Source organism: Platichthys flesus, chromosome 8, assembly GCF_949316205.1.
Source record: "Platichthys flesus chromosome 8, fPlaFle2.1, whole genome shotgun sequence".
NCBI classification, from domain to species: Eukaryota; Metazoa; Chordata; class Actinopteri; order Pleuronectiformes; family Pleuronectidae; genus Platichthys; species Platichthys flesus.
Genome location: NC_084952.1, coordinates 9,481,245 through 9,503,207, shown reverse-complemented (window position 1 = coordinate 9,503,207; position 21,963 = coordinate 9,481,245). Strand labels below are relative to the sequence as shown.

At 43.2% G+C, this 21,963-nt stretch overlaps 1 protein-coding gene across 4 annotated transcripts in view; it reads right to left on the bottom strand.

The window, feature by feature from the left end:
- The window catches only part of dlg3 (discs, large homolog 3 (Drosophila)), a 73,645-nt gene that overhangs the window by 27,409 nt on the left and 24,273 nt on the right, over positions 1–21,963 (bottom strand). For all 4 annotated transcript variants that reach the window (XM_062394566.1, XM_062394572.1, XM_062394567.1 and 1 more), the window contains 5 exons: positions 4,098–4,151; positions 3,571–3,621; positions 2,189–2,313; positions 1,593–1,762; positions 1,128–1,264 (listed from right to left, as the gene is read on the bottom strand). In XM_062394566.1, coding sequence (XP_062250550.1) covers positions 1,128–1,264; positions 1,593–1,762; positions 2,189–2,313; positions 3,571–3,621; positions 4,098–4,151 — 537 coding nt within the window. The remainder of the gene's footprint in view (positions 1–1,127; positions 1,265–1,592; positions 1,763–2,188; positions 2,314–3,570; positions 3,622–4,097; positions 4,152–21,963) is intronic.

The following is a 21,963-nucleotide window of genomic DNA, read 5'->3' as shown; positions in this document are numbered from 1 at the left end:
GATTTCTTACAGTTTGTCTGTGAAGACACGATTTCCTGCAAATGGGCTGTTAGTCAAAACCTTTTTAACAGCCCATATTTTAGCAGTTTTTTTTTTTAACCTGAGGCAAACAGCTCACTGAATTATCAATAAACACGTTAGAGTACAAAGGAACAGGTACAGTACATTATGTGTGAAATTATGTGTTGAAAATTCAAAATGGCGTGGATATGTTGCAGTGGATAACACACTATACTGAATATTTGTGCAGCAAATGATGTTGTCTGGATGTTGCCAACATGTCCGCCAAACTGCTCTCAAGCAGAGATCCTCCCTGGAGCCAGGTATCTTTCTATTATGTGAGATAGAGTGATAACAGGTTTCCTTTGGCAAATATGTTTAACACAACTTTTTTTTTACCTCAGGTGAGTAACAGCTTCTGTGAACTAACTCCTACAGTGACAGCTGATATTTGTGTACATCAGCTGTCAAACGATGACTTAATACATTCTTTACTAAAATCAAACGGACTGGAGATGTCAATCAACTTCAATATGCGGGGTATACATAATTTACAATAAAATACAAAATTCTTCAACGTTTCGGCCAATCTCCTACAACACGAGCTGTTTTCAGACATGCACTGGAGTCCGGACATTCTCTTGTTGTTGTGAATGTGATCTCCTGCTGCGTTCTTCATGTGAACTGCCATTATCTGTTCGTGCACAGTGCGTTAATGGGACCGATGACGTAAAGACCGCAGTGATGAGTGATTTCTTCTCTGATGTACAGCAGCCCTAAACAAGTGGAGTGTTTCTCACTCTCGTATTGAGCGGATGGGCCTTTTTTATTGGCCCTTGCCATGGGACAATAAATCATCGATCATGCACAGAGTCATAAATGCTGATGTCTGCTGCATGTCTCACTTAGCTTAAAATGACGGAGCAACCAACCAGATAATGCGGCGTAGTCAACATGTCCCATAAACAGTCAGTCATCTACAGAGAGCAAATACTGTCCCCGCCCGGCAACAGCAACACATGTCTGTAACCAGTACTGACAATTTTTTTTTTTTTACTCGCTAGTGAACTAATTAAAACTAAAATTAGTTCATGAGTGAACACTGGATATGTGAGGGAGTCTCATACAGCTAGCAGGCGGTCTCCAGTCTGCAGCCGTCCATCTTTTTGCGCAGCTCCTCCCTCTATGATCTTGGTAATATAGATGCTGTTGTCTCCTGGGATATGTTGGTTCCCAATGCCTCCAGCGATACTGAATCCCAGCCCTGGTTGAGAAATACACACACTCAGAAAGTCAATACATGTGTGAACACAATGACCTCTGGCTTTGATACATTTTTAGATATACCGTACGTCTACGTCCTCTCAGACAAATAATGGCTTCTTAGTCAATATTAAGTTAACAGTCTTTTTTAAGTCTATTTTTTTTCAAATTGAATGCCTATTAACCTCGTACTTATATCTACAAACACTTCTTAACCTAAAAAATATAATCGTCATTCAGTATTCCACTCATGTCCTAGAAGGATGCATGCAGATGAACTTTCATCATTCTCTCTCTCTTCTCTGAGTGTGTGTTGTGGTGTCTCTGACCTTTGGGCCCTTTCAGCAGGTTGACTTCCAAAATCGTCTCAGGTGGCGCCTGCCTCCGTCGGACCAGCAGCCGCACCACCGGCCCCGCCTCCTTCAGGGCCTCCACCGCCCGACTGTGAACCACCTCAGACACGTCCACTTCATTCACACGCAGCACGCAGTCATTTACCCTGTGGAGGAGAACCTTTTAGTACAGACTGTCTATTGCACACACATCAGGTTGTCAGTCAGCAGCAAAGGAGTTTCTTAGCTGCACAAAGGCAGGGAGGGACCCTAGCATGGCCAATGTAATCAGAAACCCCAAAAGCATATGAAAAAAACTCTCCATATCATCATTTCTGCATGTTTCAGCCTTTGGTTTTCCAGTGAATCATAAATCTGAGGAACCACACAGAGCCAGGGGGCAGAGGGCTGTAGAAACTCTGCCTCCCACACAGCACTGCCTGGTGGGACACGGTGGTAGTGAGCGTTAAAGACGAGAGAGGAGGGGGGGGTTAGGGAAGAGAGAGAAGAGCTTGGGTAGATTAGATGGAGAGAATGAGGAGGAGGAGGAGGAGGAGGAGGTGGAGGGTAACACAGTGAAAAGGGGAACTTACCCCAGCCGGCCATCCATAGCAGCAGCTCCTCCAGGGATAATCTTGGTGATGAAGATTCCTGGATCATCAGGAATGTGGGGATTGTCTATTCCTCCAGCAATGCTAAAGCCCAGGCCAGAGTTCCCCTGCACACATTATGATTGACACTTTCAATAAGGAATAAGACAAAACCAACAACAACACAAACATGCACAGATTTAAATGCGGCCAATGTGGACTCAAGGTCAGAACAATATGGTTCTTAAGTGTATTGGTATCTCAGAGGAACGTGTGATCGATGCAGACCACTGCAGGGATTTCTACAGGCGTTTCTGATGTTCATCTTTGTGGACAAGCACGTGTGTGTGCCTGTGTGTGTGTGTCCTTGCATGTGACAAAAGATAATGCCATGCACTCCATTAGAGGAGGGCACTTCATTCAAAATGTCATGCTCATTCCATCATCCCACAGAGAGGCATCAGTGTTAGAGACGTCAAGAGAGAAGTGGATTTATGATCTAAGGTAAAGATGACCCAAGAAGCATCATTTCTATTGCATGATCCAGAGCCTCTCGCTCTCTGCAGGAGACGGACCCCACCTCCCCATGTTCCTGTTCCTGGAACAACAGAGGACCCATTTGGATCCGCCGGGTCCAGGCACACTGCTGCATGTGACAGCCGTGGCCAGAGACTGGCAGCAAACAAGACAGCTGAGAAAAGACTTCACTTTATTATTTTCTATAATTAATGAGAAACAGTCGAAACAAATTAGGACAGAGGGAGGCTGAGGCCTCCCAGTGTGCTGCTCTGCAGCTGAGTGGAGTACACTGGGCCTTACCACCAAATGTTCCACACCCACAGACCTTTTAAAGTGTGACTTTGCATTGTTTATTCAAGCCCTCTGCATGCAGAGATGCCACTTAGAGTGTGAGGGGCAGAAAGATACTGTGCATTTATCAAGGGGCCGGAGGTGCATTTATATGTGGGTGGAATAATGAGAGTAGAGACATATAGCTCTGCCACTACAAGCTGAAACACAGCTGACAAGTGTAGTGGTGCCGGCTGAACAATTGAACAGGAGAGCTCTTTATATTTCTGGCATCTGCCGATGACATGTGCATCAGGATTATGTAAAAAGAGACTCCTCTTGGTCTCATTCTGTTCTTATACTCACATGACATCACATTTGAGACTTGTGTCTTGCTGCAGTGATTTAACAGTTATAACTTTAATAATAAACATCATATCATGTCATATTTTCATATATTAATATAGAGATTTATATTTTTTCATGTTCTTTAGGCTCAACGACTGAGCACTCCTTACTACCACCTAGTGGACAGAAATCAACCCATCATGCAGAAAATACATTATAAAATGAAAAGGAGATAACAAGCAACTCACCCTCTCTAAAATGATCTCTTCATATTTATACATCCCATCACTGCCATTTACCTAGAGAATAAAAGACAGAACGGTTGGTTACATCACTGAGTCTGAATCATGCCACTTTCTAAAAATACAGTGTGAAAAAAAAGAGAAGCATGCAAAATTTGAAAGATAAATCCAACATCCACTAGGACACAATGGACACATGAACAGACTGAAGACAGAGAACTATGAAGAATGGTATCCTTGATGAAATACACACAAAACACATTTACATAATTGTTTTATTAACTAAAAGATTATTGTAATCCAAAGCATCATCCTCTCGTAAAATGCACATGCTCTGTGACACTGAATGTGCTGCTGCAGAAGGCCCATTCCCGACCAACAGGGCAGGGTCAATGGGATAATGAATGTTGGTCCACATGGCAAACCAAATTTTGCTAACAGGAGGAGGCCTTTTCAGACATGTATACTGTACAGAGAGAGAGAGAGAGAGAGAGAGAGAGAGAGAGAGAGAGAGAGACAGAACAGATACTTACATAAGGGCCTGCATCTAGTGAGTCTGCGTTGACGATGATGGGGGGAGGGTTGGCCTGTGAATATGAACAGATACACATTATCTCACTGTGTGTGTGTGTGTGTGTGTGTGTGTGTGTGTAAGGCTGGCAGCATGCAGACATAATGCGGTACGCACACTGCCACTTGGGAGCAAAGTGAACGGATGCCACGGGAACAGTCAGTGAGTCCCCTTGGGGCTGAGGCTTTGCGTTTGCGTGTGTGTGTGTGCGTGTGTGTGTGCGTGTTTCTGTGTGTGTGTGTGTGTGTGTGTGTGTGTGTGTGTGTGTGTGTGTGTGTGTGTGTGGTAAAGGTGTGAGGACTGACAATGAGGACTGGGGCAGAGAGACCGCTGCTTATTAACCGCCTCAGCCAGACGTTCCAGAGTCACCTCATAAAAACACACTGGCTCGTGTTCTGGCAGTTGGGACTGATCCCACATCAGCTCCTCGTCTTCTCTTTCACTTCACATGCACAGATATAACATCGTGTTGTGTCACATACGGTGTGCAAGAGATTATTATTCAGTCACCATTCAGTTGATACTGTAACACAACATTAGCTTTATTTCATTGTATATCTCATTCTAGGTTTGTGTTATTGGAAGCGTAACATTGAAATAATTTGTGGATGTTTGATAAGATAACTGATAGAATTATTCAGCATCAGTTTGAATAATAAAGAGAAAAATACCAACATGAGCTACTTCTCGTTTCTCAAAGCCTTTTTTTTAATCAGCTGAATAACATTTCTTTATTGTTTTTCGTTTGTTTTCTAAGACGTCACTTTTGATTTAAAAAAATTACCTAACTGTTATGATAATCAGTTTCCTTTTCATTTAACAAGGAAAATAAATAAATATAAGTCGTTGTGAGTCTTTATCACTTTGTCCATTCTTTATTCATTGTAAAAGAAGACATTTCAATTGATAATGTTTGTTTAATGTTTTCTATGTTTTCTATGAATTCTGAATTAATTGAAAAACACATGACTTTAATAGTTAAATTCAACTAAAACGTTGGTTTCTGTTGTGAGATTCCCTGATCATTTTTATAGACGTTCCTCTGAGACATGAACACTCGTATCAGGGAAACACTGACACTGCTCCCTGGTGTTTGTTTTCTGTGGGTGAATCAAAAGTGTTAAATGTTAAACGCAGACTAACTACTGGCAGCGTTGAGGCGTAGTTTCAGTATCAGTTGAACCCAACCCAAGTTTCACAGTTCAACTCTTCAGCTCGACTCTATTATGCCACCTGGTGTTTCCTCTCTCACTTCTGAGCGGCTGGGAGCGGAGGCCAGAGGAGAGCTGTCCGAGTGGAACGTGTGAAGGAGGAGACCCTGGTTGGTTTTGGGGCAGCTCGACTAGCTTTCTGCTTTTTCTTGATTTGACTATGTCGCCCCCCCATAATATTTAAACTGAAATATAAATATTGTGTTAGCTGTATCAACTGAAATATTGAAAAATAAAATAAAATAAATATCTACTAGTTTCTTTATTTAAATTAAAAATTTAAATAAAAGAAGCTTGTTGCAAAATTACTCAAACATAAAGAAATATATTCAAGGGATAAATAGCATATCCCATGACTTTATAAATCATTATATCTCATATAATGAGACAATTACAGTCAACTACTCTCCTGATCTATTCAGCCTATGCTATAAATTTGATTTCTCATTTTTCTATTACACCGCTTGTCAACCGTTTTTCGTGACGCTGCACAAGGCTGCGATATGGCTGCGTCCCAGAGAGGGCGGATCTTGAAACGCACCCTTCAGAAGATCCTGTGCTTTGATCCAACCCTGTTCATCACCTCACAAGCTGTTCAGGTGTCATTTCATTTCTCCACGCTGGCCACTGAGCAAGTTCCCTGGCCATGAAGGCTGCTCTCCAGATAAACCGGAGCCGTAGATCTGACCCGCTCTGCTCGGCGGTGATGTGCTATGACTCTGGACAGCTGTGGCTGGGAACACCCCTCCCTCCCTCCCTCCCTCCCTCCCTCACTCCCTCCCAACCCTCCCTTACAGTCAGCACAATCGGGCCTTGGTTGTAATCTGCATATGGTCGAGCAGATGCTCACGTATGTGCTTGTGTTTGCACAATTCTCATTTTTGCTTTGCACTTTTTTCATATTGGACCCCAGCTCACAGCACACACCCAAAATCCAGAAGAGGGTTTAGAGATGAAACAAACTGTAGAGTCAGATCCACAGCAGCCATGTCAGCGCCAGTCGCTCCTGAAACCAAAGCCCGAACAGCAAGAAGTGATGAAACGCAGCCTGAGGGCAACACATCGGCTACTGTTGTCCCTCGGTGACGGACTAAACCACTGAATCAACTACTGAGAGCACATGTGACAAAACACACCTGTTACAGTACAACGCCCGCAGTGCTCATCAGTGTGAGTGTCACAGAGTACCGTGGCGGCACGATTTGATCACTGACGCTACAAGGCCGGCTGAAACACAATAAAGCCAGCAGTCGTAAAGAACAGCAGTGTTATCCAGGCCTGGGATCGCTGCCGTTAATCCCTCCATCTGAATCTCACAGAACAAGCAAACAAAAACGGAATAATGGAAGATAATCTCAACGTGAATAATCTCAACACGAGTTTGTTTAACCTCCCCCCCCCATGGCGCTGTTGGTGATACTCTCACTTAGCGGACAGCTAAGATCTGACTGGCGCTGAAGTTTTATGACACATGGAGCAGGTCTGTGCGGTTATGGGCCCACAGAGGACGGGCAGAGGACAAACACTAACTCATAGTATCTGGGAGGCAGGTTGAGGATCACAGTCAAGCTGTGAGGGGAAGACAAAAGCAGTCTCTTACTGATTGATGTCAGTCCGGGACGGGATGGAAATGTCTGTCGGTGACGCGCAGGTGAATGTGGGTCAGAGAACTTGATGTAATTCAATAGGTGAAACAGTAAAATGTTGCAGATTTGGACTTAATCCCGAATTGAATTTCAATAATGCAGACTTTAAACTTGATTTGAACTCGACTACTCTGCAATATGAGCAACCAAAGAACAAACAGGGCGCAACATGGCCCGACATTTTAAAAGTTAGGCCTCCTCATGGAAAGGACAAGGTGTTTGCTGTAAGTAAAAACCCAATTTACACCATAAAGGCCTTTAAGGGTTTCTAAACCTATGGCTACCCTGATTTATTTACACCTGTTATTGCAAATGATAGTTTTCTCCACTCGCAGGTGACTACATCCCAGAATGTATTTAAGAGAGTTGGTTAGAACTGATGGATTACTCCACATACCAGGACACAGTCATTTCCCAGCTCCTGCTAATACTGATAGCGTTTGCCAGGTCTGTCTAAGCTGGTGGAGGTGGTGGTGGTGAGGACAAGTAAGGTGACCTTTCAGCCTGCTGGGTGGATTTTTAATAACATGGTCACGCTTTATGGATGCTATCTAGGTGCAGGTCGCCTGATCCAGTCCTACCCGAAGCTATTCAAGCTATACTCTGGTATTTGTACCTTGATTTAACACCAGATTGAATATTAATGTCAGGTTTAAATGTAGCTCTATGTTCTACACGTGTGGGAGGGACAAATACGGCGGGAATAAAACAAATCTAGATGTGATCACTGTAAATATAAATCCCTTTATTTCCTCTTGATTCCTACGTTAGTCATTAAAGGCTTGTGTCACAGTTTTTCTTTTCCCCACCTGCATTGCAGATGTACAGTACAGTACAGGAGCTTTGGTATTTCACGGACCATCAGCTGATAAATGGATGCATGTGAGTATAGTGGACACAAAGAGCTCCTGTACAAACACATGACAATGAGTCCAGACTGCCTCCCCAGCATGAGATCATTACAACAAGTCCCCGCTGACCACCAGGAGCGATGAAAACTCACTCGCCACAGTCCCTTCTTTCTCTCACTCCCTCGTCCTATTCACCCATCTGTTCATAATGGCTTCCTCTTCATCAATCTATCATCTTGCTCTTCTGTCAGCTGAGATTGTGTATCTGTCTCTTGTCTCCATCACCGTACATGTGTCCCTTTGGCATGACACCACACAACTCTCACTTGGCTGCAGACCCCCAGGACAGTGAGGCAACAAAGACTCCCACTGAACCTTGGCAAGTGCGAGGCACAGGCTTCATCCAAATTGTTAAATAATCAATGTGTCCCCATGGTAACCGGTACTCGCACGCTATTGGTCGGCTGTCCCGCTTGGCTACCTCCCCCCCGCTTCACCTCTCAGGGCTCTCACTGCAGCTAATGCAGCTCTGTGCTTGCACATGCCTGGCCATGGGCTGGATGTGGCTGACTGCCTTCAGCCCTGCCTGTCCACATCACACACACACACACACACACACACTGGCATACACACAGACACACACACACACCGGCATACACACAGACACACACACACACACAAGCCGACATACACACACACATTTCCCAAATCCATACGTCATCAGTTAAATCAAAAGGTGACATGTTCAAATATTATGGCATCACTTCAGTGGTGTGTCAAGCAGCTCTGATGGACATGATTAAAAGGTTTGATATTTTGGGAAATATACTTATTTGCTTCATTGCAAATAAGAGATTAACATAAAGATAGCAGCCGTCTGACTTAGCTTAGCATAACAGCTGGAAGCAGGGGTTTGTCTGGCTCTGCCCAAATGTAACAAACCTACAGACCGGCACCTCAACTCACAGATTAACACTTCATATTGCTGTTTCCCACTGCTCCCAGTCTTTATCGCCTGATTGTCCCGTTTCCATCACTGTCGATAGGAGCAGGGGCTGATAAAAACCTGTGAATGTGGATTGTACCTATTCACACTGCAGACAAAAGCCAGATATTAGCAGATGTTAGTTTGAGCAGTGGAAAATTGGCCTCAGTTCGCTGGCTTCCTGGGTAAGATTGATATTTACCATCGATAATCTCATTAATCTTGGCAAGAAAGCATATATCCCAAAATATGAAACCTTACCTTATGAAACATTGTCAGTTTCTTTGGGCCTAAATACGTTTATTTTCGTTCTCCAAAAACTGTTTCTTTATAATAATCTCTTTATGTAATCTGTTGTAAACCCAAAAGGCTCTCATTTGGTATTTTCTTTGTGACATGTTCACCTCTACATCCCTGCTGATGACAATAACGTCACAGCTATAGGAAACAAAAAAAAGACAATGAGGAAAGTGAAGCCCTCCTCTTCACCAGTCATCTCTTCTTGTTTTGTGTTTTCAGGACCTCGTCTTCCTGGCAGGTCGAGCGCAGGGGGAAGAACAACAGGGTTCAGCATGTGCACGGTGAGGGCATGCTGACAGGGCAATATCCCCTTCCTCCTTAGCAAACATTTCCACATCAGCTCCTCTCCCGGCAAGGCACACCGACATGACAGCTCCTTCTCCAGAGGTGACATCGCAGTGAAACATGACAGTCAGCCCCGCTCAGATGAGGCACCCAGTCAGTCAAATCATGTAGCTAAAGCTAAAGGAGGCTCTCCCTGGTCCTAAAGTCAGAGCTTACAGCAGATAGGAGAACAAGGCGTGCTACGATGTCCTCGGGCTATCTCACTATCAAACGTTTCTTCATTTTTCCGATGCCGCTTGTGGTACTGCGTTTGTGTTTTCCTGCAGAATGTGGGATGAGAGACGCAGTCAGCGGTGCTGCTCTGATGTTCCGGCTCCAATTGGCCTCTCGTAGGCCACGCTGCAGTCCAATCAATACCGACTCAATTACCATGCACCCAACATCTTATTCACGCTGTGGCCCCGGTGCTGGGGCAAAGCGGGAAGGAGAAAAGCAAGGTGAGGGAAGAAGTGACAGATGGGAGCTAAACAGGATGAACACATGACGGCTGGGGATGATTTACTCGCAGGCGCCATTCCATCTCAATGGTGCATTCTTCGGAACAAAGGCGGATAACGAGATAGAATAAAGGAAACCCCCGTAACGGTAAAGGTCAACTGCTCTTTCTCCCCTGCTACAGCTCCAGCTAAATTCAGGCATTCATTTCAATGAGGCGGCCACAAGGAAATTAATTAAGTTCAGCCATAAAACGGCATCATTGAAGCTCAAAGTTTTCTGATTTGACGGCTATGATTGAGTATTGTGACCATGTCTCCGTCCTCCCAAACACACGCAGGCCGCAGACGAACACTCATGAAACCATAATTAATAGCTCGTCACAGCTGTCGGCAGCGCGCCCTGCTCATCTTTATGTAATATTACGAAAGCATGCTCTGGCTTACCTCTCTGTCAGGCCGAGCAGCTCCAAATGAGAGAGCTGGCCAGTTTGACCTTCACAAACTCGGCTACAGAGGGAGACGTACTCAGCCTAACAAATATTCAGCGCTGCCACAGAGAACTTTCCGCAGGTCTGTCGACACCTGATCGGGTCTGAACACTGATGCGTGTGGACACATCGAGTGTCTGTGAATAAAACAGAACCATTACTGATGTGTTTAGTAAACACCCCTGAGCTCTTCGTGCTCTGACAGTATGATGATATTTTATCATGTGATTTTATCATAACGTTCAGATCAATGAGTTTGTTTTACATGCATCAAGCGTTTGCTCTCATACAATGGATCACAGTTAAACAATCAATTCAAGTTCTTTCTGTCACTTTGTGTGTGACATTGACTTATAAATACCCTTGAAATAATTCTATCCATTTCCATAACAACCCTGTGGTTATGGTGAGCCGTACTAAAAGTAAAATTGTGTGATTAACCTGATTACAAAACCTGCTTAAGAATTTCCACAATGTTTAGGTTAAGAAAACAAGATTTATACTGCATCAGATAATAGATTCCTGCTCTTAGCCAGGATTGCATCTTAATTCCATTTCATTTTGATAAATTGATGATTTTATACATACGAGCTAGTAGTACGTTTTTTTTATTTTCTTATTATGACTATCAGCCAGTTTATGATGATGCGACTAACAAAAGTGTTGAAACCAGAGAATGCATGATGTGTAACTTGATAGATTACTTAATATTACTACTACTACTACTAATTATAATAAGGTTTTTTAAAGATATTCAAAGACACTTCAAAAAAATAATGTGTAAAAGCCAACAAAAGCAAATAAGAAATATAACAAACGCATGATTAACTAATTACATTAATTGACTCAATCAAAACATAAATAGAAACATAAAAAACAACCAGTTTTATCACTATCCTTCTCTTTGCACTCTACATGTATGTAAAGGAGTCTCAGTGTTATGTCTTACACGTGTCCCATCATGGCCACAGTCAACATGTTGTTGATATATCGATACCCGTCAATTTCTGTATTTTTCGTTAACATCAGTCATTACAGTTTCACGATCACGTCGCTGACACCAGGAGGCTCAACCGCAGAGTCCCGGCTATATGATGGAAGGTAGCGCACGTGCTCTGGCGAGGCTGCGCACTGAAGGAAGCCTGTCGAGTGTGAGTGTCATCAGTATGCTTCCTGTGATCCCGCCCCCACTACTTCCTCTACGTCAGAGGTCACTGCAGCATGTTACCTCACAGCTCTTGACTAGTTGCTACCCCTTGTTGCTAAGCTGAGAGAGCCGCGGAGCTTGTTCCTCTCTCTGGTGTTTTGGATCCTATGCGCTGACTATACCGGTAACAGTGCATGTGTACACACACACACACACAGAGACACACACTCACACAGAACTGAGAGCTGCCATTTTGATGCTTCTTCCACCACTGTCACGTTGCCTCCTCAGACAACTATCATTCAGCTGCTGCGGCGTCATTATGAAGGAAGTGATTCCTTCAGATTTACTCTTTTACTCTAATTCATCCCAGTTTTTTTAAGTTGGCTGTTTTCTCCCTGTGACGCTGTGAACATGCTGATGGTGTTGCCAGGGTAACGGTCTCATTTTGACAGGACAGGCTGAGACATTTCACTTTACGAAGCAACACAGGTAACAACACTATAAACCCAGGGGCCTAGAGGGTAACATATATTGTTCAGTTTAAAAAAAGTCCAATATGAAGGTTTTGGAGCCATTAAAATTAAAATGACTTAATGCATCATGAAAAAACTGCTTTAAAACCATTTAAAAAAAACTACATTCACAAATGCATTATTTCTGAACATATTGCTCTCTTGAAATCCAAAACATTATCAAATTTCCAACCTATAGACAAACACTAAACACTAAATTTATCAAATCACTCACAGTTAGCTTAGCTTAGCATACTGACTGGAAACAGGGGGAAAGAGCTAGCATGCCTCTGACTCATTTCAAACTCTTGTGTGTATAGTTTGAACGGAAACCCACATTCATTTCCCATGTTATGAGGTTATGTGTGGTTCTTGGCAGACAGCATCTGCCAGGCATATGTAGTGCTTAACAGACAGAGATGAGAGTGGAATCAGTTTTCATCCGAGGGCCCGGTCACACGTGCATGAATGTCTCAGTGGCAAACCTCCAGTTCGTTCACTTCCAGTCTGTATGTTTGATTCCGACTGCAAATTGCTGTGTGGCTTCACGTGGAGGTGACCTTCGACCCACGATATTCGCTTTTGCATTCGCTTATGTGAGACTGTGCCCTGGACAGAAAGCAAATCGCTACAGCCAAAACTTATTTTCATAAAACCGTCTCACTGCTGCCAAAAGAAATCCACAAAAAATCACGAGCAAAAAAACAGATTGTCCGCAGGTCTCTATTCCTTTCAATGACAGCACTCTCCTCTCATTCACCTCTTTTTTCCGCTGAGCGCCCCACAACACAATTTGCTGAGCTTCAGTCAGATCTTTCCAATCCTGGACTTTTTCTTTTCTGCTAATAGGGAACATTAGACTGTAATTCTGCTCCATGGACCCAGTGAAGTTTCAAACACTCTCCCCCAGGTCAAAGATGCTCTTCAAACCAATCCGGCAAGAGGAAACAATGTAGTGAAAAGAATGTTGCATCCCCTGGTCCGGCCTCTTACGCCACACTCCTCCGCCAGCACACAGATTTTTGTAAAATAGGACTCGAATGTTTGAGCTCTTTGTCTCCTTCACAAATCAAAATCATGAGACAGAGATCAAACACAGAGGACTAAGAGATCCACTGTAAAAAAGAATGTAGTGAAAATAACAAGGGAACCACTTTGACCTGGTAGTTCAATGAAAACCATTCGTCCCCAACTTCCAGAGGAGCCGGCCTGCTCGTCTCCACAGCACAGATCCTCCTGTCATGGTTTCACGCTGTTCTATAAGTTCCACTCGGGAACTTATATTCACATATCTCCAAATCACTACCCTCACTTGAGATTTGTCTCACAATAAGTGTAGGTGTTGAGAGTGATGAAGAATTACAGTAAGCAGCAAAAAGGGCGATGCAACTAAAAGTGAATATTTATCCATATGCTGATGCATTTGGCGCCAAACAGAAGAGCAGGGGAAGAAAATCGTTTGTAGCACTTTGACGATCGCCAAATCAATCTGCCTCCCGCCGAGGGCCCAGAGTTGCTCTTTCTTCTCTGCCCATCTCAGGTCACGTTCAGGGACACTGTCCCTAAAGGACGGGTCTTGGCTTTGATCAGAGTGGCCATTGTATCTGACTGAAGAGATGAACCAAACACTGCACTGTTGATCGGAGTCTAGGGACTGTAGATGTGCAGCAAGATAAACAAAGGCTTTCTATTTCAGCACGTATCGATACAAACAATAATAATGCTCAATATTTATAATCTCCCTGAAGCTGAAATGCAACAGAAAAGAATAATTTGACATTTTATGCTGATTTGCTTTCATGCCAAAGGTTAATAAATAAGAGGGTTGATGCCGTTCTCATGATCTTCAGCTGCTTCCACTTTTTATGATAATAACTTTCCTCTGGTCGCAGCTTTCCCAACTTCTCTATCCGAGGATTTGCTGCTTTATTTTTTTAAATATACAACTTTTGCTTCTAGACCGTTGAGAAATATAACAGGCATCTTTCGCAATTTTTCTGACATTTGACAAAAAAATAGATTTAAAAAAATCTCTTGGGAGCAATGTAGTAGTTCTGAATCAAATGTCAATGAGGAAATAATTTTTGATACATCAGACTCAACTGAAGAGAATTTGAAGCCGCTGTTTCACCATTTATTCAACAAACGTGTTGTGTTGAGAGCTGGCAAAAAAAGGACAACAATATTCTAATTGAAGTAGTGATTCAGATTCACTGAGGATTTATCTGCACTTCCAGATATAGATGAAGTGTTTCATCACATTATCACAGTCAGGTTGAATCACTGCAAAAAACCAGGAGAAATACATAAAATACATCAGATTCATTCAGACTTGGTTACACTCAACAATGTTGCGGTGCTAATAAAAGCATTTCATGTATTCAGCACACGGATCTTCGCCCAAATAAAAATGCTCATCTTTCCTCTCGTTCAGGCCCCTCCCGCGCTCCTGCCTGCTGAGAGATTCTAGTGAGCATATGCAGGGCTTGGATTTGGCTGATTACATAATTGGAATTTTTAATGGTGAATATTAATCCACAATGGCCCATATTGGGTTTTATAAGCAGGCTGATCAGGATCTGCAGGCTCTGGGTAAGCGGCAGCGGTCTGCGGACAATGCAGCCCTGCGCTGGAGCAGCTCTTTATCTTACACAAGTGGCACGGCTGACACAGCAGAGCAACCACCACCGTGTTCAATAATAACGCTGCCGCCCACCGCTGCATGCTTTCTGCATTGCATCCTCGTGGGAGCTCCCCCTCGTCGCAGACACGCAGTAAATGTGTCTCTGATTCGTACTTGACTGTGTCAGTGCAGCTCCTGGAAACCCGGAAGGCCTCGGCCGCCTGCGTATCACCATTGCAGTCTGAGGGTAATTAGCTAGCTGAGCAGCAAGAGCTACTGTGCAGCTCTGCCTGAGCGCGCACCATGGCAACGCACAGGGCTGTGTCTGAGCACAGGCTCCCCTCCGCTTTCCTCTTCGCCCCCCCCCCCCCCCACACCCTTTCCCATCGCTCTTCCTCGCCGCCTTCGACCCCCTTTCATCCCTTTCTCTATGCCACACCTCTCATTTCTTCACCTCCTTCTCTCCCTCCATTCTCTACGCATCTCTCTAGCTCTGGCCCCTCTCCTCGCTTAATCTCCTTTCCTTGAATCCCCTCCTCTCTTGCATCATCACTGCTCGCACTGACACAACTGAAAAGACACTCGCTGGCTCACACCGGGGGAGGGGTCGGTGCTGCTGCCGTCTTCGACGATCTGAACACAGGATTGAGATGTTTTTTTCTTCTTCTCCACATCACATGTTGCAATCGGTATCATACACGTCATAGGGCAGGAGGACATGATGCTACAGAGCACAATGCTAACTGGATTATTTTTCAAACGTCAAAATAACAACAAAACATGTGCGTTCAATGCATCTGCAATCTGTACACTGCAAAATGTTCAGAATATTCTTCCTCATTGATGCCACTGGTTTCATCTGACCTCTGCCCAGATGTTATCTGCCTCTTCCCATATTTATGCTCATATTTAGCACGAAGATATGAATGGTGTCTTTACAATTAATGGAGGCCAAGACAGGATATACATGTCGTGCTGCTTGAGCACATAGGAAAAAACTTTTTGAGGGGGAAAATCAAATATTTGCACTTTGCACAAATGCATCCAATCATAAAACGCCAGTGATCATGATTGAACTTGATTTTTTTATTGTCTAAATCTAATTTAGACTCTTTATTGAATAATTCAATCTTCCCTTTTAGAACTGCCAGTTCTTGCCAATGCTGGAATGGCGACCTTTGGTCTAGGGTTTGAAGCCATTGATTGAGGGAAGGCCTTTTCCTGGAGGGACGTGCATGCACAGCTGCTATAGAACGACCCACAGCGCCCTATCTGAACTGCCCTGTGACTGGTCAAACACTCCCATCATGGGCCAGCTTTCCCACTGGATGGAACCAGAGCCAAGAGGAAGTGCAGGACTCTAATTTTCTGATCACTTGATTTAAATTATGCTGAAAGGTGAATACAGAATTATTGCTCAATAATGCCAGACTCCTCCTCCTCCTCCTCGTGTTCAGGCCGAGGCAGACGTGACACTGACATTTCATGATAATGTGAGTGATTAATTTCCAGCTGGCAGGTGAAGCACAGTTAAACACAATTGTCTCCTTCGTTGTTTCCCCACACGTCTCAGCTTGTGGGTCTTCAGCTCACAGGCAGCTCTACACCTGTCTGTGCTGAATGACAAAAAGCTGCACTTCTCAACCAAACAGAAAATGGTGCTATTAGTTTGATTGATCTTGCAAATAAATGTTTCACAGCAGTGGAGGGGAAGGTAGAGCAGTGTAAGTAAGACTTAGTGTTTATGTCCAATGTTGTAAAAATGTGTCTACAGCTTTAAGGACCCTTCTACCCACAGCTATTGGGATGACACAGTGGTGAAGTGGTTAGCTAGTTCATAACAGCCAGAAGCTTTTTTTTATTCAAATCCTGGTTTCGGCCCCGGGGGTCTTTCTGTGTGAGGTTCGTATATGTTCTCTCTGTGTCTGCTTGGGTTTTCCTCTGGCCTCGTCCCACAGTCCACAGACATGCGGTGTGGGGGGTTAGGGTATTTGGAGACTCTGAATTGACAGTAGGTGTGACGGTGAATGGATTTGATATACGACCTGTGTTAGATGAGATTGGCTCCAGGATTATGAAGGATAAGAGGTATAGATGATGGTTGCATGGGTAAAATGCAGATTTAGTTTTAGCAAATAATTACATATTAGAAAATGGACTAAATGACTCATATAACAGTTTATGTAATATGTTAGTTTATGGGTGTGATGTGTGAATCAACCTTTCAAAAACCTTTCCATAAAACCCATCAGGCCTTGCTTTGACACCTGACTCATGGTTGGTTCAAAATGTTTTGATCAGCCAGAGATTTATTTGTTCCCACATAACTGACGTTACTCATATTTAGTCATTCACTCGATACATGAACTGAATCTGATAAAAGAGGTTGCAATTTCAAATCATATTTGTCACATTAACATACTGCTCTCTGATTCTGTATGAATATCATAGTTTTAATGACGAGTCAAGGAATATTTAATCAGCTTTCCATTGCGGCAGGAACGTACGGTGTTAATGTCAAGGCAATCAGGGAAAAGGTCTTTGACCGCAAACCTAGACGATCACAACAGCTAATATATAATATCCAAATATAAAGATAGCAAAATGAGCAATGAGGTAAGTTCCATGTGGCAGGAAACCGTGAACTCAAACTGTAGCTTTAAAAACATCACACACACCATGGCCTTAATGCTCGTTTGTTTATGCTACATAAGCCTAATTTGGATCTGACTTGTACTGGGAAAGGTTGTTACACATTTTGACGACACCTTAACACACAAGCGCGGATGAATGGAGGGAAACAAACCGCAATAAATCCATAAAAAGCTATTTCAGGACAGAGATGAACGATGAATAGTGTAATAAGATGTATGATATTAAGCTGGGATTGCTCGTGTTGTTTATATCCACGACACAGTGAGGGCACGCTCTCTCTTTCTCTTCTTCATCGCTCTCTGCCTCGGAGATTGAGGTGCGTGCTCCTGCTTTGGCAAACCCGGCGGGTAGATGGGGTCGAGTCTCACTGATAGAAAATAATGACGGATAATTAACAGAGGGACGTGTTTAAAGATCGTCCGTGCTTCTTCAGGAGACATATGTCTGGATAACGTTAGCAGGCCTCTCATCTTGTCAGCTCGGTGGGGGGTGGGGACAGGAAGTCCATGTGAGCCAAACATATGCTGTCACAATATACTGTATGTCTGCACCGGCTAGGACTGGGGGCGATAAGACCCCAAAATCATATAGAGATTACAATTTCATATCTATAATTATCACAATGATTTTCACATTATTATTTCTATTAAGTTCACGGTCTGATATTTGCTCCTGAGTGAAGGTTGTGGTTTCAAACGTTTTACAAATCTGATGTTGATCAATGATGTGTAGAGCCTCCTCACTGTGTTGCCACAATTTACAGGCATTATATGGATATTTATTCAACCTCGGCTATATTGATATTGTTTGATCACCCAGCCCAAATACTGGGCATCATTCCTATTGGTTAACATATTACCTACAAGCATAATCATGGAGACAGGGACGAATATATAAAAGATTTTAAGAAAACCTATTTTTGTTTTTGCTTAATATTTACACAATAACAATAAAATTAATTTACACTGCAAACTCCAGGTTAAAGAGACCAAGTAAAGTAAAGTCCCCATAACCACAAATGTGCACAATTAAATGCCACTGTAACAAGATGATGAGAAAAGTTTAAATATAAGAAACGAAGGTAACGGTTGTTGGTAAGGAAGAGCTTCTGATTATAGCATTAAAACATCCATAATATATTAATTTAATTGTGTTTTAGTCAAACTATTAGAAGTAAATTGTTATTCAACAGAGATCCTGCTCTGAAACACAATCAGCTTTAAACAATGATTTATTCCTGTGTAGAACTGTATGTGCTTATGATATTAAATTAAACTAATCATACTGAGGCGCAGGCCTGGAGTTGTTTGCTGCTGCTGCTGCTGCATCCTCTCTGAACACTGCTCTACACCTGGAAATGAAGCCTTTGATTCGTACTATGCATGAAAACAGAAAGAGCGGAGGAGGAGAAGAGCAGCGGAAGACGACAGTAGGGGGGACGACAGAAATGAAGAACACTGACAAACAACACATACACAAACACGCAGGCACACACAAACACACGAGAGGCCAGACCAAATGGCTGAAGGGCTGCTTGGATAATGCATTAGGCAGAGATGGCACTCAGAGCAGCTACACATGGTAAGAAACGCACCGATTCGCCAAATGTCTCCCACACGCACACAAACACACACACACACACACTCACTCACGCACACACTCACAGACAAAGAATATTCTTTTAGCTTATCTGGATGATGAATAACCTGAATAACGAGGTAACCAGTCCCTAATCAGAGCTCATGTGATTTCCTGCAATGAATAGAATTGAATAGAACTTGGATTGTGTGTGTCTGTCTGTGTGTGTGTGTAAAGGCCAAAATAGTTTCAACACGACTGTCACACATCATCTTGTGTAGTTGCCAATGAATGAATGATGATAAACAAATGCATAATTTCTAATGAATCAATAGTTAAAGCTTCAGTGTGTAGGCTTTAGTGGCATCTATAGGTAAAGTTATGTGTTGGAGAAACTACGGTGGCCTTCAGGTAACACAAACATGTTAAATTATCTCTCTAGAGCCAGTGTGTCGGTTTGCCACTATATAGAAACATGACGGACCCCGGTGAAGACATTGGACGACTCTTACTACCTCCACCGCTGGTATAAATGTGCAACAACAACGTCAAACCATTACACATGTGTCCTCTATACATAACAGTATAAAGCCACCTTGAACAGGCTGTGTAAAAAGGTGTAAATTATAGTTTTCCTTACATTAATCTGGTTTAAGAAATGTTTCCACTAATGAACAGAGGGCTCTTTCTCATGAGTGACCTACTGTTGTGAAGCTGCTGCCTGATAATTCAATCTGTGAGAGTGAAAATGAACATGTGTGAGTGATCAGCCTTGAAGCTCACACATACCCAACCTCAATCATGTTGCTGTTCTGATAAAAATGACAGTTACTTGTCCCGGTAAGTTACAGAGTGTGACAGTGAGTCAGCAGCAACAATAACCAGGAGTCTAACTATTGAAATTCAGCCATCATTCATTTCATGAATTACACCTGTGCTTTTCCTATTGTGACATGTCACAATGTCTTCAGTGAAATGATTTCAGCTTTCAGCATCTAGTCTAAAGACAGTAGCAAATATTCAAATAAAGGTCAAGTCTCAAATTATAGTTACTCAGCACAGAGTAATCAAGGTTTGTCAAAAACACAGAAGATTAAATAGCGTGTTCTCCTATAGCTTGTGTAAAGAACCTGTAATAATGTAACGTAAGTTATTACATTTCCTCTGCAGTTGTTTCAAATTAAAAGCTTGCTTAAATGTCCATGTTTACGCCCTTTAACAGTGTCTTAATGTGATGGATTTCATTGACAGTAGCTTAAACGCAAATTAAAAAATTGCACAAAGGAAATTACTGTTGATGACAGAAGGTAGGTAATCATGACACAATGTTGTACTATGGGAATTGCTTATACGAAAGGTTACACAATGCTAAATGCATTGGTCCACATTTCAGCAACAAACAGTGAACAAAATGTGATGCTTATAAAAAAGGGATATTTCTAAAATCTTATTATAAAGATTATGTAATAATATATCAACTCTACCCGTCTATTCTAAGGTAACCTGCATTTATCAAATACAAAATAATTTATTTAAAATAATTTATCAGCTCCTGTTTCTGTGGCGCGGACTCCTTCTTGAGTATTGTGTGTACCTTGTTGTAAAGTATCACCAAAATAACAGCTGATGTGGTGGTTGAACAAAAGCAATAAAAGCCGAAGCGCTGTTGAAAGCGCCCACACTCCCCCACAAAAATGAAGAGGAGTCAGAAGACTTAGGGACTAGCTCTTCACTGGTATTGATTGGACACACACATTTTCCATGGTAGCATGTGGGTGATGGAGCCGGTGCACCGTGCAGAGGATGCCAGAGCGATCCTGCTGAAACGAGTCTCGCACAACAGAGGGAAAAAGCTCTCGTATGTGCAGATCCGAACCATCGCTCACTAATGTCTGATTCCTCTAATCAACAGCAACAGGGGTAGAGCGTTTAATCAAAGGCCCCGAGTGTCTCTCGCTCCTCTCTCTCTCTCCAACAGAATATCTGACGCTTCCCTCGCTGATTCAGTGGTCCACTCTGCCCTGCGCAAGCACAGTCACCTTTCTAGGCCAGTCGCTACTGTGATCAGCAAAAACCCCTAAATAAAACAAAGTAGACAAGCAAACAAACAAATAGCAATCCCCCCCCTTCTCCTCCCTTCTCGCCTCTCCTCCCCTGGCTGACAGCGAGAGAGGGGGGGGGGGGGGACAGATATGGGTCTGATCTCTGGCAGGGCCTCTGACAATGACCATATGGATCAGAGGGGCACGGCAGCCTCGGCTTCCAGGAGGACACACAGCTCCACACAAACAGGATCTGCAGCTTCAGGCGACTGCACCTGTAACACTCTACAAAATGCCTCTGCATATATATATATTTATACATCACGTAGCTGTAGCCAACCTGCAGTAATGAATAAACAGCTTGATGAGCATTAAATCTGCTTTGGCAGAGGCGGCAACACATTCCAGCCAATCCAGCATTTCACTGGGACCTCCATGTTGAAACTATAGGAGCAGATTCAGTCTGTGAAGGCGATGCAAAGGTAAAGAGCGGCGCAGTTGTCGAGCGGAGGCTTTCAGAGGAAGAGTAGGAGGTGGGTCTTCATCACAGATCAAACTTCTCAGCCCCCATAATGGCGGCTCGCTTGGCAAAGTCTCTTCAGCAACATTTGACTTTTCCCCGGCGCTCCGTCCCTTCCCGCTCGCGCATCGTAAAAAAAGGGTCAACTTTTTTCAAAGTGCACATAAATATTGCAACGCACCTTGTCTCCCTTGTTTCGTAGTGCATTTACCCATGATTCACTATCCTCCCTTTACCCTACATTCTCATAGAGTAGGAGCACTTTGTTTTTTGAGCAAGGGTCTGTATACGGCATAAGTGTGTTTGCTTATATTGTACATGTGTGTGTGTTTGTGTGTGTGTAAAAGAGAGGGAGACAGGCGGGACACACAATGGAAGATATGATGTAGGGGGTTTTGCTATAAGACAACTGAACAGAAAATTAAATTACAGCATGTGCTCTGAATTTGTATGAGCTCAGTGAAAAGCGAGCGTTGGCATCTGAA